This window comes from Ceratotherium simum, chromosome 16 (assembly GCF_057802395.1).
Source record: "Ceratotherium simum simum isolate JZ-2026a chromosome 16, ASM5780239v1, whole genome shotgun sequence".
Lineage (NCBI taxonomy): Eukaryota > Metazoa > Chordata > Mammalia > Perissodactyla > Rhinocerotidae > Ceratotherium > Ceratotherium simum.
Window position 1 is genome coordinate 41509804 of NC_141915.1, and position 17675 is coordinate 41527478.

General features: G+C 46.0%; 1 protein-coding gene across 5 annotated transcripts in view; it reads right to left on the reverse strand.

Moving 5' to 3' along the window:
- STAT5B (signal transducer and activator of transcription 5B) overlaps nt 1-17675 on the reverse strand; it is a 58607-nt gene that overhangs the window by 3444 nt on the left and 37488 nt on the right. For 3 of the 5 annotated variants that reach the window (XM_087441187.1, XM_014790657.2, XM_087441188.1), the window contains 14 exons: nt 16142-16231; nt 15031-15205; nt 12138-12268; nt 11705-11856; nt 11059-11214; nt 10463-10642; nt 10008-10095; nt 9807-9929; nt 8905-8997; nt 6335-6541; nt 5070-5164; nt 4840-4970; nt 3483-3653; nt 114-165 (listed from right to left, as the gene is read on the reverse strand). In XM_087441187.1, coding sequence (XP_087297313.1) covers nt 114-165; nt 3483-3653; nt 4840-4970; nt 5070-5164; nt 6335-6541; nt 8905-8997; nt 9807-9929; nt 10008-10095; nt 10463-10642; nt 11059-11214; nt 11705-11856; nt 12138-12268; nt 15031-15205; nt 16142-16231 — 1844 coding nt within the window. Of the gene's footprint in view, nt 1-113; nt 166-192; nt 3128-3474; nt 3654-4839; nt 4971-5069; nt 5165-6334; nt 6542-8904; nt 8998-9806; nt 9930-10007; nt 10096-10462; nt 10643-11058; nt 11215-11704; nt 11857-12137; nt 12269-15030; nt 15206-16141; nt 16232-17675 lie in introns of those variants that run through there. The other 2 variants (XM_087441190.1, XM_087441189.1) reach the window with 2 other exon arrangements.

A 17675-nucleotide genomic window follows, 5' to 3' on the forward strand; every position in this document is an offset into this window, starting at 1 on the left:
AGGGAGGGAACGCTGGACCCCTGAACAGGAGTGGGGCAGTGGTGAGGGGTGAGGAGAGCCAGGGGAGGAGAAAAGAGGCAGCAGGAGACCAGAGCTGGACCCTGGACACTTACTCAGGGACCACTTGCTTGATCTGTGGCTTCACGTATCCGTCCACTGCTTTAGCTGCCAAGGGGGGAACCATGATGAGAACCAAAGTTCTCAAATGAAATAAAAAATGCAACCTCCCTTAAGAATCACATCTTTCCTTAGGATAAGACACAACCGCTTAATTTTATCTTAGGATCTGATACAAGCACTTAATATTTCAACCTGTTAGGAAGACCTGGTAGAGGAGAAGCCTTAATACTAAAACTGCACCTTAAGATATTTTCCAAGTTGGCTTGGAGGTGTTAATAAATTCTTGAAACCACAGAAAATATATAGTTCAATACAAATCTAAATCAAGCATTCATTGCTTACTAACTGTAAAAAGAAAAAATATCTTAAAAACTTTAAAGTCGAAGATGCAGCAGAGGCACAGGATTTGCTCTGTGTCCCATGGGACAAAATTCGGACCAACAGGAGGAGGTCGGAACAGGACAAATTCTTAGTCATATAAGGAAGAATGTCATCATAATCAGAACTGCCCAAAAAAGCAATGGGCTGTCTCGAGAAGAACTTATTTCCTTGTCATTGGAGGTTTTCAAGCACAACGTGTACAAACACTTGTCAGGGAGGCACAGAAGAATCTAAGCATTAGAGAGGAATTAGTTTGACTTTATGATCCTCAAAGTTACCCTGAGTATCTACTCTTAGGAAAGGGGATGTCCCTCAGGTATCTGCGTGCTCTTTCGTGCCCCTGGGGTTTCTGCATTTGGGGAAATCTGAGGGTGGCTCATGCCAGTGAGTGCTGTCTGTGCCCCATGGCTGGTTAAAAAGAATGCTGGCATTGTGTCTCTCTTTCCCTCTCCACAGAATCCCCCCTGGGATGTGGTTGGCTGGGGGATAAAGCTGAAAGTGATCTGGTCAGCCATAGTGACCTTTTCGAAGGGTGATTATGGAAATCCAGTTAAGTAGGTAGCAGAAATGTGACAGCCTGAAGTCGGTAATGAGTCTTGTTTCCTGGGTATATGAGTATGGGAAGAAGTATAATCTTCACTGTATTAGACAATAAAGATGACACTAAGGTCAACAGATGAAGAGCTGGTCAGAGAAACAGCCCAAGGCAGTGAAGTGCCACACCGTCACAAACTGCTTGTCATCCTAACCTGCTCCTCCCAGCGGCTTCAAATATCAGGAGCCACCTTTTCACAATATCTCATGCTTTTTGTGCTTTCTAGTCTACAGAGAAATTACAGATTGGCAGAAAAGATAAAAATCGGAGAAATGTTGTAAAAAATAGGTTAAAAATCTAGATTAGCTGTGCTAATAAAAAGCAGCAGTGACGGCTTTAATCCAAAATACCACATCAATCTGAAAATATTTTGGCTTATCTTCCCACCTAGAAATATAACTACAATCTTAGGGTGGGAAGGCATGATACAAAAGACAGAATCTATAAAGGAAAAACGTCGATAGATTGGGCTATATAGAAAACACAAGTCTTTGCACTTCAGCAAAACAAACCTTAAATGTTAAAAGAACAATGACACACTGAGAAAAATATTTGCTATATATAATAAAGGGTTTATTTACTATATAAAAATACTTACACACCATTAACAAAAAAAGGAACTCCAGAAGAAAAATGAGAAAAAAAGGAACATGAACGCACTTCACAGAAAAAAATACAAATGGCCAACAATGTGCTGGTTAAAAAATATAGGCTCTGGAGCTAGACTGTTTGAGCTCAAGTCCTGGCTTGGCCACTTCCTAGCTGTGCGGCCTTTGCAAATTATTTTATATCTTTGTGACTCAGTTTCTCATATGTAAAATGGGGACTAGTAACAGTACCCACATCACAGACCTGTTTTGAGGATTAAATGAGATACTACATGAAAATGTGCCCAGAAAAGTGCCCAGCACACAGTAAGCATGCAACAAATGTTATTATTCTATTTATTATTATTGTTATTAACATTATATGAAATGATGTTTTGACCTTACCTAGAATCAAAGAAATTAAAATAAGAACTAAGATACCATTTTTATGTCAATCTGACTGGCAAACAGGAAATGGAGGCACAGAATCTATGATTGGCAGAAAGATGCAGAAGCAGATACTCCAACAGACATCCGTGGGAGTGAAAACAAATTCTGCTTTCTGGAAGGCAATTCTGGAAAGATGTGTCAAAATGCTTAAAAAGTATATACCCTTTGACACAAATTCTACTTTCAGAATTTATCCTAAGGAAATAGCTGAATAAGATGTATGTATCAGGTTATCTCAATATTAATCATAACAAAAAACTGAATGACTTAAATTATAAGTATCTTAAATAACAAACATGGAATCACCATAAAATAGAATTCTATGCAATCGTTAAAATGATGTTTTAAGATTATATTTACCGACCTGCGACTCTGCCTATGATACGTTTTTAGGTGAAAAAAAAATCAGGTCACAAAAGATGACATGCAGTATGACTCAAACCTTTTACTAGACTCCACTGGCCCCTCCTACTGCTCTGCCCTCATCTCCTACCACTTTCTTCCCTGCTCTTCCAGCTCCAGCCCCCAGGGCCTTGTGACGTTTTTCAAACACACCAACCTCACTCCCACCTCAGGGTTTCTGTACTAGTTCTCTCAGCCTAGAATGTTTTCTCTCTAGATCTTTGTGTGGCTAGCCTCCTCACTTCGTTCAGGTCTATTCTGATGTCACCTCCTTAGAGAAGCCCTCCCTGATCACTCTAGTGAATGCTACCCCCCATCCTCCTCCCTGTCACTTCTTTATCCCTCTCCCTTGCCTACCTGTCTTCATAGCCTTCATCACAAAATAAATACATTTATTTCTTACTTGTTTATTGTCTTCCTTCTGCTACTAGATTGTAACCTCCACACAGGAAGTACTAATAAGCATCTGGTGACTGAATGAATGAGTGAAGAATACATACCTATATAGACTGGAAGAATATTCACTAAATTGTTTACAGTGATTCATCTGTAGATGAGAGATGTGTGGTATCTATTTTCTTTTCTATCCTTTCTGGAAATTTTAAAATAAAAACATAATACTTTTATGTTCAGAAAACAATAAAACCACCTCTGTTTTGAAAAACAAAATTTTACCTTCCTAATCTCGTTTAATCTAAACTTGTATTAAAAGCAATTTGTTCCCTTCAATTTGATATGTGAGGTTAGTGGCAGATGTGTCTTGTGTATGCCAGAAGAATACAGCCCAGGATTTACTTCTGCCCTGGATAATGCTCAAACAGCAATAACGAAATGCTAATCGTGTAGGTTTCCATGTAAGACAGACACACACACACACACACACTCACACAAAACTAAAACAAAACCAAAATCACAACAAAACCAAATCAGAATGCGAACATTGTTACCAGTGGCAGGCTCGCATGGAACTGGTGTGTAATATTTGGAGTACACTTCGTCTTTTGGCCGATCAGGAAACACGTAGATTAGGTAATTTAGATCCCCTAAGCGGTCAGCCAGGGACCGGATGGAGAAGTCTCTGGTGGTAAAAGGCATCAGATTCCAAAACATTCTTTCCTCTAGATCAATAAACAGAATAACCATATTCTAAACATGATTTCTGAACAGGAAATCTTAAAACCCAAATATACTACAAATTAAAGCTCTCCATTAAAATAGTCCTAATAAAAATCTCCATTTAAAAATAACCGCAGGTTGTGGATTCAGTAGTTTTTAAAAGCCATGGGCAGATAAGAAGTAATGCATACACCACTTCCCTAGAAATCCAATGATCTCAGGTAGTTTCAAGTTCAAATGGTACTCTGTCCCTCTCTAGAAGAAACAGTTCTTGTTGACCCCTGCGAAAAAGTATATAAGAGAGAGAGGAAGCACGGTCCAGAGCCAGAGGACGTGTGAGAGCTATTAAAAGCTATTAAAGGGCCGGCCCTGTGGCTTAGCAGTTAAGCGCGTGTGCTCCGCTACTGGCAGCCTGGGTTCGGATCCCGGGCATGCACCGACGCACCACTTCTCCGGCCATGCTGAGGCCGCGTCCCACGTACAGCAACTAGAAGTATGTGCAACTATGACATACAACTATCTACTGGGGCTTTAGGGGGGAAAAAAAAAAGGAGGAGGATTGGCAATAGATGTTAGCTCAGAGCCGGTCTTCCTCAGCAAAAAGAGGAGGATTAGCATGGATGTTAGCTCAGGGCTGATCTTCCTCACAAAAAAATAAATAAATAAAAAAAATAAAAGCTATTAAAATCTTTAAGTTGCAAAAAAAAAACTATCGAGCTACTCTTCTTATTGCGAAGGTCAAAGGAAAGAACTAACATTCTTAGATAGAAATGATCAAAGGCAATACCTTTATGTTAACCAGGATACAGGAATAATTAAATAGCATATTATTTGCAGTCTAATGACTCCAAATCATCAAAGTGATTCTTCACTAAAATAAGCTCAAGGTTGAGTAATAAGAAGGCAAACATTTCAAAAGGGAAGCAGCTGAGATTTTGGACGGAATTATTACAGGTAGCCATGTCAGTGTGACACATTTGCGTTTCTCAAAATTAGTAACTGTGTTTCCCATGATAAGACTGTACACAGGCTGCCATGTTATCAGCAGCTGTGTCACGGTTAGACACTTGTGTTCCTTTAATCAGTACCGGCCCCATAATAAGTACTCAATAAACTGTTAAAGTAATTTTGCAACAAAAGCAGCTAACTAGAGCCAAGATATGTCTTAAAAAAGTGAGGGGTACTCACGAGAATCAAACTTCCAAGCAATGGTGATGCCACCAATTTCAGAGTCACTGAATCTCAGCAGGAAAGTCCCATCGGGCTTGTTAATGAGGAGGTCGTGGGCCTGCTGCTTGTTCACGAAACCCAAAATAGCCCTGGATCACAAAGGCCAAAGGAGCACAGAAGAGGGTGTTTTAACACCGGAAAGAAGCCCTTTGTACTCTATTGCTGACATAAGAAATGACGATACTCACCCATCATTCCAATGAGGCTTGAGATGTTTTTTTAACACTTCCATCACACCATCAAACCACTGCCAGAAAGTGTAATTCCGTCCTGGTAAATTCTCCTGGTTGGGGATATGACAATGAACATAAGACGGCAACAGTAACACTTGCAACATTATCTGTATATAATTTAACCAGAAAAATTAAATGGAAAACAAGTATCTACACTGTCAGAATCAGACAAATATACACACCCCCCTGAGTTTTACCAAATGGTCCCACAACCAAAAGCAGAATAGAGGAAAAGAGAGAAGAAGGGGAAAATACCACAGAGCAATTACCCACACCCAGTGGGCCCTGCTACACACTTCCCACTGGATCTGGGCTGACGAGTCCTTCGCTGTTTTTGATATGTGGTCTGTGACCAGCAGCAGCACTTGGCAGCTGCTGAGAAATGCAAATTTTCAGGTCCCATCTCAGACCTGCTGAATCACAACCTGCACCTGAACAAGGTGCCCAGGTGATCTGTAAATCTGCACTGGATTAGACCACACCGTGAGGCCGCCGAGTTTGCTCCACCACACAGCTTTTACCAATAATTATCAGCAAAATTCGGTTATCTGACTCTATTGGAAGGCAGGAGCCTTAATACAATGGCAAGGACAGATCGCCCAGGCCTCCTGCTTCCCCTATCAAAACAAACTTCTGACTACCAGCAAACCTGCTGGCCAACTGATTAACACACAACTGCTTAAAAGAGACCCAGAGACCATGAGATCTCTCAATTAGAGCATTTAAAATACTTGGGGATGGGAGTGTAAGCAAAGAAACAAAAGTTAAATTTAAAATCAAAGATGTGCCAGGTGACATCTGAGTTACCCGATGCTAGAGGACAAGTCTCCTACATCAGCATCCCCTTTTGCGGGTTGAGGGTCCCGTGGGAGCCTGGCTTTGCATTACACATCAGGGGACATCAGGGAATCAATGAGACAGATCCATGGAGTTCTGATCATCACAAAAGCTTGACTTCTCATGAGTTATGTTACCATTTGCTTTGCTCTGTTTCCTTTATAAAGGAAGAAAATGCACTCGCTGCACACAAAGCCCAATTTACTTAGATAGTCAAAGATGTCATTTTCTACATAAAAGTATATGGTTGTCCACCTATTCAAAGCTTCCTACTACTCTGTTGTATTAGAGACAGGAAGAAGAAGGGTGCGGGGCAGGGAGACTCCTGAAAGCATCTGGTTTGGAGGGACTGATGTAATGGCAGCTGGCAGCAGGTCCCTCACCCTGTTGAACTGGGACCAGGACACGGACATGCTGTTGTAGTCCTCGAGGTGGCTGCTGCTGCTGTTGAACAGTTTCTGCGCCAGGAACACGAGGTTCTCCTTGGTCAGGCCTCGGTTGCTCTGCACTTCGGCCTTGAATTTCATGTTGAGTGCTTCACACAGCTGCGGCCACAGCACTTTGTCAGGCACGGCAAATGGCACCCTGCCCTGAGAGGGAGAGAAGCCAGAGCTTAGGGGAAAACAGTTGCATGATTTATTGCCTCCACTCAAAAGAAAAACATTGATGGCTGGAAGTAGTTAAGACATTCATTTGTCTTGCTGAGCCTGAGGATAAATTCAAAGTTTCTTGGGGTATGCAGTTGTGTGAAATGCAGAAGTTCAGAATTCCATCTTACCTTCTTCACACACAACTTAGAAGGCAACGTCATGCTATCTACGGGGTTCTGTAAATAAGCTGCTGAATGTACCATCCCATCCTGCGTTCTAACCAGCCACAAAAACAAAACATGACCAAGGTCTGGCTCTTACACTGTAAACTCAATGGGAACAGAAATCTAAAAGGCTGGCTCTCTAGGTACAGAGAGAGAGAATGTGTGTGCCTGCTTGCACATGTGTGTGCACAAGTGCAATCCTTGCCCTTGACACCTTCTGCCAAGACCTCTAGCTCGAAGTGAAACAACTTAGTATGGAAGAGTGGAAACTATGAGTTGGACGACTTAGGCTAAAATATGAATTTTTAATACTGCTTTTCATCCCACTCACCCATAGTACTTCATTTTATTTGAAATATTACAAAAAAATTTTTGAATAGCAATTCCTTCACATGATATAAAATTTAAACAGCACAGAAGGGCATACAGGAAAGTCACTATCCTATCCCCGTCCCCCAGCAACCCAGTTCCTCTCCCCAAAGGCATGTAATCTAGTTTCTCGTGTATACTTTCAAAGATACTCTATGCATGCCAGCAAATAAATACAATTTTTCCTTTTTTAAAATATAAATAGTAGCACAAAATCCACATGTTCTGCATCTCCCTTTTTTCACTTAATACTATATCTGGGAGACCTCACATTAGCACATAAAGAAATTCCTCATTTTCTTTTGTGGCTGCTAAATATTCTACAGTATGGAAAAACAATAATATATTTCACTAGACCCCGATAGATGAATATCTATGTATCGCCCTTACAAACAATGCTGTGATGTACTTGTATCTTTTGACACATCTGCAAACATATCTGTAAATTTTTCACGTGTATTTATTTTAAAACAGCATAAGATGTACACTAGTCATTAATATAACTAAAAATGTTTATATAGACAAGATACTTTAGCAATGACACATTACAGGAGATGCCCAAGTCACACGAGGAGTGAGATCTGTGGACTGGCAGGAAAGGAAAGAAGAGAAGATGTGGCAATTCTATCCAGGAGGCTTATCAGGACATGATGTAGGCAGATTTTTTTTTTTTGGTGAGGAAGATTGGCCCTGGGCTAACATCCATGCCCATCTTCCTCTACTTTATATGTGGGACACCTGCCACAGCACAGCTTGATAAGCAGTGTGTAGGTGTGCGCCCGGGATCCAAACTCATGAACCCAGGGAAGCGGAGCATGCAAACTTAACCACTACACCACCAGGCCAGCCTCTAGGCAGATATTTTTTTAAAAGGAGCCTCAAACCCAGGGTTTGTAGCATAAACATGGCAGAATTTCTGCTAAACATCTCACCTTTGCAGCAAAAACATTGTTCTCTAAAGAGGACTGTTGAGAATGCTAAGTAAGACTCTTAACATGAGAGTCACATTCGGGGAGGACATACTTGTATGTTCTGAATAAACAACTATAACCCTTTTATCATGCTTTTATGGACTAACCTCTACTGGAAATATGCAACACATACAACCTCGCCTACTGAAATGCCTAGAAAATGCCCATCAAGCAGCACCCTAGTGGTATTCAGATTGTATTCGGGTGCATAAATCTACAGGATCATATTTGTTCCTTTAGACAAAGCAACTCATTCTTCATGAGAGACCTAGGATGAATCACAGAAGCTCAAATTTGGAAAAGACATTACATGTCACCCTCATTTATTGGAAGGAAGATGACAGGAAGCAACTTCTCAGCTAAAGTAACCTCCTGAGAGGTCTAACCTTTAGAAGGAACCTGGGAGTCCCAAATTCCATTCATGGTTTCACCCAAGGATTCAAAATAATACTTATTGAGTGTTGACCATGTGCCAAGCATTTTGTATGTTACCTAATTTAATCTTCCTAACAACACTATGGAGCATTATTATCCCTGTGTTGCAGACACTTACAGGAAACTTAAGCTCAGAGAGGTAAAGTGAATTTCCCATGGTCACAGAGTGATGAAATGGTGGAGCCTGAATTCAGACCCCAGCCTGACTTCAAGGCCATGCTCTTTCCACCTTCCACATACTCTTTGTTCTGCCTCCCATTAGGAAAATAGCACTTTTTCTATGCTTTTTTGGGGGATAACACATGAAAATGATTCATCTTAACATCAAGCTCTTAAGACCCTCTGGCCCAAGGAATCCACTCACAGGCTCTGCAAAAGCATTGTCCCAGAGGACAGTGGCCGTCGCATTGTTGTCCTGGCTGCCGTGAACAATCACCACCACCGGGAGGGACAGGGTCTGAAAAGACACAGAAGGGCTCAGTGCCCACAGCCACACTTCCCCTGCTTCTCCTTCTGTTCTATCACGGCACGTTCATTCTCTCTTCAAGTTTCAGTAAACGTCACCCTCAAATACAGAATCTGAATGGCTCCAGGAATAATACAACTCTCCACATTGGCATATTTAGAAATTTTAGATATTTTAAAAGAGACGTTGCTTAGATACTTCTGAAGGATGGAGTAAGTTTATCAAAGTTACATGGAGAACAAGAGAGAGAAAAGACAAAGAGTATGGAGACATTTATGGGAAAAAATAGCAAGTAACAAATGTCCAAACTACAACTGTTACTCAAATTCATCCTGAGTGATGGAAATTTCTCTTGATTCCTTTTCTTTTTTTTTTTTTTTTTTAAAGATTTTATTTATTCATTTTTTTCCCCCCAAAGCCCCAGCAGACAGTTGTATGTCATAGGTTCACATCCTTCTAGTTGCTGTACGTGGGACTCGGCCTCGCGTTGGACGGAGAAGTGGTGCCTTGGGGCGTGCCCGGGATCCGAACCCGGGCCGCCAGCATCAGAGCGCGCGCACTCAACCGCCAAGCCACGGAGCCGGCCCTCTTGATTCCTTTTCTACCTGTATCTCCAACTATTTCAGTTCGTTATTACTTGTTCGTGTCTTAAGAGAATCTAAGAGATACAGTTCTAAGGATGAGGTCTCCTTACTTTCTGTTCATCAATAATCAAAAAGAAGAGATTATGTGATCAAAACAATTCTGTTGTGACAAAGAGTATGTACGTACGCACGCCCACAGCTGAGGGAGGCCTTTACCTTGACTTGAAAAACCAGCTCATTTCCACCAACACTGAACTGTGATTCAAACAGGATTGTAAATTTCTCTTCTGTCACTGACTCTGCTCCACGACGGTCAGACCTCTTAATTCGTTTCAGGGACTGCAAAGGAGAAAAATAAGACAATGAAGCCCTCAAACAGCTAGGGAGAGTTCGTTCTGGCTCTTCACCCATCCTCACCATGTTCCTGAAGTGGGCGCTGAGGGTGCCGGTGGCCTGGTGATACTCCATCACGCAGCAGTTGTTCAAGATCTCTCCACTGTAATCACTGCAAAAAGAGAGACAGTCTAATCCACACAGCGTCTCAGGACACATGGGGGAGAAAATATATTTGGCATAGGAGGACATAAGAAGGTTGTTAAAAACTTGTGTGAGTTGCATAAAATATACAAGAAATAAATATACATAAAATATACAAGAAGTTTTCTTGGATGTATTCCTACTAAATGAAACAAAAGCATAACTTCTTCACAGGAAAACCCCCTTCTAGTCTTTCTCTGAGACAAAGAAAAGGCCAGAGGGCTAACGGGGCTCCCACACTGAAATGGCTGAGACTAGAAAACTTCTTGGAGGATCCTTCTCTTCCTATGGCAAGGAGTCGAGAAACAGGCAGATGGTGGAGGGAGGGCACATACTTGCGGGTGTTCTCGTTCTTCAGCAGTGACTTGGCCTGCTGCTCACTGATGATGGTGGCCTTCACTTGGGGGGGGTTCATGTGCACGTTCAGCTTCCCGCCCACCAGCAGGCGCACAGTGGCTGCAAACTTGGTCTGGGTCTTCAGGACCTGAGGGGGCTGCTTCTCGATGATGAATGTGCTGCAGGGACACAAATGACCAGATAGACAATGTGATGCTGGCTCAGGGGACAGGGCTCTGGTCCCTCTGCATGGGGAGGCAGCCCAGCGCATGACATAAGAGCATATGATGCAGCCCGTTCCCAGGGAGGCCACCGAGAGTGGGGGGTGGCGGGAGGGGAGGCAGTGAAATGACCTCAGCAGCTGGCATGGGCTACAGGTGACAAGGGCAGCCCTTGTAGTGTCCACAAGAGAAACTGGGCAAGGTCAACACCAAGAGGCCAGAGCAACCGGGGACGGGGGGGGGTGGTGGAGGGGTGGAGGGTGTGAGGCAGAGAGAGACAAGGATTCAAGCGAGAGTTCCCATTTGCAAAGCACCCCTTCCCCTCCCATGCCAACCACATGGGGAGCTAGGCGCGGCCAAGAGGCAGCAGTCACCTGGTCACCAGGGCTGAGATGATGTCTGTGATGGTGGCATTGACCTCGGCCAGCATCTCCTCCACCGGGCCGGGGATGGGCAGCTGCTGGCAGAGGTGTTCAGCTCTGCGGATCTGCTGCCGGTTCTGCCAGATGATCTCGGCCAACTTCTCACACCTGCAAGAGCCCCAGGGCAACAGGAAGGACAGTGGCTTCACCCCCATCCCCCAGGCCAGAGATGGGGAGGCTCCCAGTCTGGGGAGAACCCCTCAAGACCCAGGGAGGCCTCACCCAGGAAGACCCTCTGCCTGAACCCCCACTCTGGCCATTGAGCAGAGCAGAGCGGCCCTGCCTTCTAGAAACACAGAGAAACACACAGGAGGAACGACCCTGATTTGGGTCCCACCAGCCCGAGTGTCACTCTGCACACCCGGCCCTGCCCCACTCCCCAACACAGTGACTCCTTCCCAGGGGAGGTGGTGTGATCTGGGGGCACCAAAGTCTGTATCAGGAACTGGAACCACTGGTGAAATGAGCCCTGTTCCAGGACAGAGCGAGCCAGCTGCACGTGGAAATGCAGGAGGCAGAATAAGCAGCTGGTAGCACCCCTCGGAGTCCCTGCCTGCCCCTGCCCGCCCCTCCCTGCCTGCCTCCCCACACCCATTACCAGGACTGTAGCACGTCCAGGCTGCCCTCGGGGGGGCCTCCATTCCCAGCCAGCTGCTGCCGCCGCTTCCACTGGATCAGTTCGTCATCCAGAATGATGGTCTGCTGCTTCCGCAGCAGCTGCAGGGTCTTCTGGTGCTTCTCGGCCAGCTCCTGAAGGGACGTGGGGAGAGCAGGCCCTTCCAGGCTCCCAGGGAACAACCCTGCAGACCCTCACTCAGGAGGCGGGCCCGGGACCAGGGACCAGGCCCCAGGCACGGGCCTTCCCCTTCCCTGACCTGCTCTGCCTCACGTGCCCCCACGGGAAAGGAGCATCTGGCCTCCTGATCTCCTGGGTCCTGCTCTCCTCCTGGCTCTATCCCTCTCCGGCCCCCTGGACAGCTCGGGACACGGCCCTCCACGCCCGGGAGAAGAGGGACGCAGAGCCCACTCACCACTCGGTACTGCTGCAGCGTCTGGGCCTCGCGCTGCAGCCAGGCCTCCAGGGACACCTGCTTCTGCTGGAGGGCCGTCTCCCGGCTCAGACGCTCCTGGGGATTCAGCTGGGCCAGCTGCGCAAACTGAGCTGGCGGAGGGGACAGGACACCACGACCACGATCTCCCAGCGCCCAGCAGGAAGCCCAGAGGAACCACACTCCCCTGTTCTGGAGACCAGACCCTCAAGGGGACACATCTGACCAGTGGCAAGTTGGGGTTCTAGCAGCAAAGGGCGCCCAGAGATGAGTGGGCTCCCCTCCCTGGCCTCCCGACTCTGAGCTCCCCTCCAGGGAGTGGGGAGACAGACGCTTGGGGCTACAGCTGAGGAGAACCCTGCCGTGTGGCCTTCACTCCAGCCCACACAGCTGGCTGCCCAGCCCTCCTCACACCACACTGGGGTCTGGACTGGAGCCACACTGCCTGGTCTCAAGGGTGCCCTCGCCGTTTCCTGGCTGGGTGAACTTGGGCAAATCACTTCACTCTCCTGTGCCTCAGTTTCCCCATGTGTAAAACAGGAGAATCATGGCACCTGCCTCAGTGGGCTGCTGTGAGGAGTAAATAAGTGATGACACAGAAAATGCTCAAGAAGCTGCCCGGCACACGCAGCTCTGGGTGAGAGTCAGTCCTTGGTTAACGGGGTACAGCACGGGATTAGAGGGTGACGGAGATGAGCAGCTGCTCCGCCCCAACCTCACACAGCAAAGCCTCAGCGGGGACAGCCCCACTCCGCTGCTCTGTCCCACTTCCCGGAGCACGGCAGCCCCTCCTCGGGGAAGGAGGCTCTCCAGGTGCTGGAAGGTGCCCAACATGTTTGTCCAGGTCGGGTCACCTCGAGTTCAGCCAGACTAACCAGGAGAGAGAGAGGGGAGAGAGAGTGTGTGTCCAGGGACCACTGGGGACACAAAAGCAGCAAGATTCTCTCAGGAAAGGGAGGCAGCTTCTCTCCACACCAGCTGACAGGAATCTCATCAATGGCAGGAACAGGGAGTCAGTGAGGCCTCATTAGCTTTTTCAAAAAGTCTGTTATGAAAAACTTAAGACACAGGGAAAGTAGAAAGAATGATACAAGGACACCTGTGTATCAATAACCCAACTTAAGAAAGCGAACATTTCCACAGTTAAAGCCACCTGTACACCCTGTCCTGCTTGCAAATCCATCCCTCCCTCCAAAGGTAACCACTGTCCTAAATGCTGGGATTACCACCCTCTGCCTGTAGCCTTTTTGAACATCCCAGTGTCCTTACTCAGGCTGAGTCAAGAAAATGGGAGCGTCATCACGTCTTGGTCAATCAAGTTCCTGGCAGGCCTCTCAGGGCCGTGTCACACTGACCTAGGCCCTGTGCCATGGACTCACAAGCTGGGATAGACTAAAGCAACTCTAGACCGCCAGGAAAAGCCCAGAACTAGAAGAGAACTGAGAAATATGGTTCCAGTTGTACTGCAGGGGACTGAGCAGGAAGAGTAGTGTCCAGGCACAGAACATAGCAGAGTAATCTGGACGGCCACCTCGGGAACCCTGCCACCCACAGGGAGGTGGGGGTGAGCCAACACCTGGGCCCAGCCTCCCCATACAAGTGACCCACTTAGTCTCTCCTGGCAATTTGCAGAAGCTTCTGGGAAGGATGCCAGGAGACGTGAGGCAATTGTCTGCTCCACTGGAGGCAGCTGAGCCTTTCCTTGCACAAACAGATCAATAGTCTGTGTTTCTGATGGGTGACCTTGATAAATGAGACTGCACTGACACTGCATAACGGGGACAAACCCAAACCAGAATCCAAACCCAAACCCAGAAATAGGAAAGAGAAAACCCAAGAATGGGATCAGAAGTACTGTCAACCAGTCAAAGGCCTTGGGTAGAACTAACAGCCTGAAATCTCCTATTCCCTAACCTAGGAAAAGGGCCATCCCTTCTCTGGGGTCAGTCTGGGATGGATTCAGATGGGAGGAAGACATGCTAGAATCATCCCACCAAGATTTACTCAACATCTACTATGAATCAGGCAACGTGCTGTTCTCAGAGTACAGAGATAAAAGACACAGTCCCTTCTTAAAGAATTTATGTTCTAGTGGGGAAGAAAGAGTTAATAAATAATATCAATATAGTCCTAAGATCAAGCCCACATGCATGGTATCAGAGGAGCACATGGCATGTGTATGTGAGTGTGCGTGTGGCTGGTTGTGCAGCAAAGGCTCCTCTGAGATTCTGAGCTGGGCGTGGAGGGAGGGGTGTGGACATCACACTGTCAACTTCCTACAAGGGCAATAGGGGGCGCTGGTGGGGCTCCAGAGCCTCAAGACTGACTCTGAAGTTCTCTGTACCCAAGTACCAAGCAGGATTTCCACCAGGGAGGGGAGCCTTTGCTCAGAAGGACCGAGGTGCACTAGTGTGCTCTGCCCCAGGACAGCCTCTCTGAATAACCACACAGAACAGCATTAAAAGTTTGTCACCACAAACACAGCCCCTTAGCCCTTGCACTGTCCCTGCTTAGAGAGTTTAACATTTCAGTAAAGCAGCATTTAGAAAATGCCTACTATATACAAAAGTCTCGTCTGGTACTGTTTACTCAGACTGTTTGCTCCTTCCCACAAGAGGAAATGTCCTCCCCCGCAGACCAGGAGCAACCTGGGTGCAGCACCCTGAATGAGACCCCACACTCTCCAAGGGCAATCACTTGTCTTCTCCCCTTAATCACCCTCCCAGCACTGTTTTCAATGCAAGTGATTCCCTGCTACTCCAGAGAAAGGTAAATGCTTCTGAAGAGAAAACTGGTTCTCTTCCCATCGGACCTGAGCTTTCTAGTCCCCACTCCCATCCTCAAGACACACACTGCCCACGCTGCAGGGCCTCACCCTGGATCCTCAGGCTCTCTTGATATTGGATGATGAAATATTCTTGAGTCTGTTGCAGCTTCTTCAGTTCATTCTCTGTGTCCTGTGTGACCAGTCGCAGCTCCTCAAATGTCTGGTTGATCTGAAGGTGTTTCTGGGACATGGCATCAGCAAGACTTCCAGCTGGAGAAGTACCCTGGAGACAGATCAGGGGAGAGCGCAGGCAGTGGTGAGCTGGGCAGTGAGGATGGGAGAAAGCGTCAGGCCTTAATCCCAAGGAAAAGCCAACGCCAGCACCTAAAACTGGACTGAGACCCCCAAAAGCTAAATTTTGAGTCAGAGGAATTGCAAACATCATTTGTGAGAACTGGGGTAGAGTGGGACAAGAGGAGAAACAAGTGACCTGACAGACTATGGCACCTTCATAAAGCACAGTAGAAACTTCTAATGCAGATCTGCCCTCCACCAGGTATCCTAAATTCTCTTTGGAGAAACTAGAACTCAGCACGTCCCAGGAGTTACCTGGGTTTTCCTACTAATGATGATGACCCCTCATTTCACATTCATTCACTGACCCAATACCACAGACTGTGTCAGGTGTTGGGGACACAGTGGGGAACAAGGCTGTGTGAACATACATCGTTATGTCCTCACTCAAGACCTTCTTGTGACTGAGGGAAGAGAGAGGAGGCCAAACCTCTCACAGGCGGTGTCCTGGAAGCCCCAAAATGAAGTTACAAGGGCGGCATCCACAAGGCCTTTGTGGATCCAGCCATTTAAGTGATTTGGTCTGATCTATTCCTTCAACACCTGGCTGGGAGGGAGCTAAGCAGAAGTCCTTCCTAACTAATCTCACCGGAATATAAGCACACCCTGACTCAAAAATTATTCAGTTGGAGTTCAATTGTTTTGCACTTGTTCACATTGTTTTGTGGCTGCAATCTCTTCAAGGTTATAAATCAGTTAAGATCAGAGACTAGTCTTCTACTTCTTTTGTGCCCCTTGGGACAATGCTCTGTTTATAGAAACACCAACAGACGCACACTGAGTCACCTTGACAAAGGTGGGTCCAGAGAGAGGTGGGCAACAAAGGACTTCCCAACTCCTCCCCCCATACCTATCAGACACTCACATTGTTGGCTTCTCGGACCAGCCTCTGTTCATTGTATAAGATGTGGCGGATACAGCGGACCAGCTCCATGGGGCAGCGGTCATACGTGTTCTGAAAGAATCCAAGAGCAGACATCACTTTGCTCCACTCCATGCTATGGGCCTGACCTACCTCGGAACAGGGTGAGACCTTATGACGGAGAAGACTCCTGGAGACACGATGGTGTAATCATGAGAAATGCTGTTCCTCCAATACCAATGGGGACAAGAAACACACATGGTAGGAAAGCCAATTACAGTAAAAAAGTTAGATTATTTTATTTCTTGCATCTTAATTTGCCTAAAGTACTAGGGCATCATGCTTGGAAACAGGATAAATAAATTTCAAAAAGGCCACATCAGAGGAGAAACTGGACACCACCTTGACTGGGCAATCAAAATTACTACCACCAATGAGGGCAAGATGGACGTTGTGCGTCTCCAGATGTGATACCCTGAGCAGGACACGTCACTTATTTAGAATGCTGATCAGGGATATGTAACCTGAATCTAAGCATGAGGAAACTTCACACAAACCCAAAATGAGGTACATTTTGTCTTTATAAAATAGAGGACCTGAATTACTTAAAAATATCAATGTAACAAAAGACAAAGAAAAGTTGAGCCACAGTTCTATATTAAAGGAGATTAGGGGCCGGCCCGGTGGCTTAGCGGTTAAGCGCACGCGCTCCGCTGCTGGCGGCCCGGGTTCGGATCCCGGGCGTGCACCGACGCACCGCTTCTCCGGCCATGCTGGGGCCGCGTCCCACATACAGCAACTAGAGGGATGTGCAGCTATGACATACAACTATCTGCTGGGGCTTTGGGGGAAAAAATAAATAAATAAAATCTTTAAAGGAGATTAAAGGGGCGGCCCGGTGGCGCAAGTGGTTAAGTGCACGCTCTCCGCTGCGGCAGCCCGGGGTTCGTCAGTTCGGATCCCGGGCGCGCACTGACATGCCACTTGGCAAGCCATGGTGTGGCGGCGTCCCATATAAAGTGGAGGAAGGTGGGCACGGATGTTAGCCCAGGGCCAGTCTTCCTCAGCAAAAAAAAAAGGAGGATTGGCAGATGTTAGCACAAGGCTGATCTCCTCACAAAAAAAAATAAAAATAAAAATAAAGGAGATTAAAGAGACATGCCAACTAGATGCAACATGTGATCTTGGACTGGATCCTAGACTGGAAAAAAAAAAATGCCCTAAAGGACATTATTAAGTTGACAAAATGAAAATATAGATATAAGATTACCTAAAAGTGTTGTATCAATGTTAAATTTACTTAAGTTGATAACTGCACTATAACTACATAAGAAAAGATTTATATTCTTAGAAAATGCACACTGGAAGTATGTAGGGGCAAAGGGACATGATACATGCAACTTACTCTCACGTGATGAAATAATGTTTGTGTGTAGAGAGAGAATATGATAAAGCAAATGTTAACAATAGGTGAATCTGGGCATATGTAGGGGTTCTCTGTATCAATCTTGCAGCTTTCTACAAATTTGAAATTATT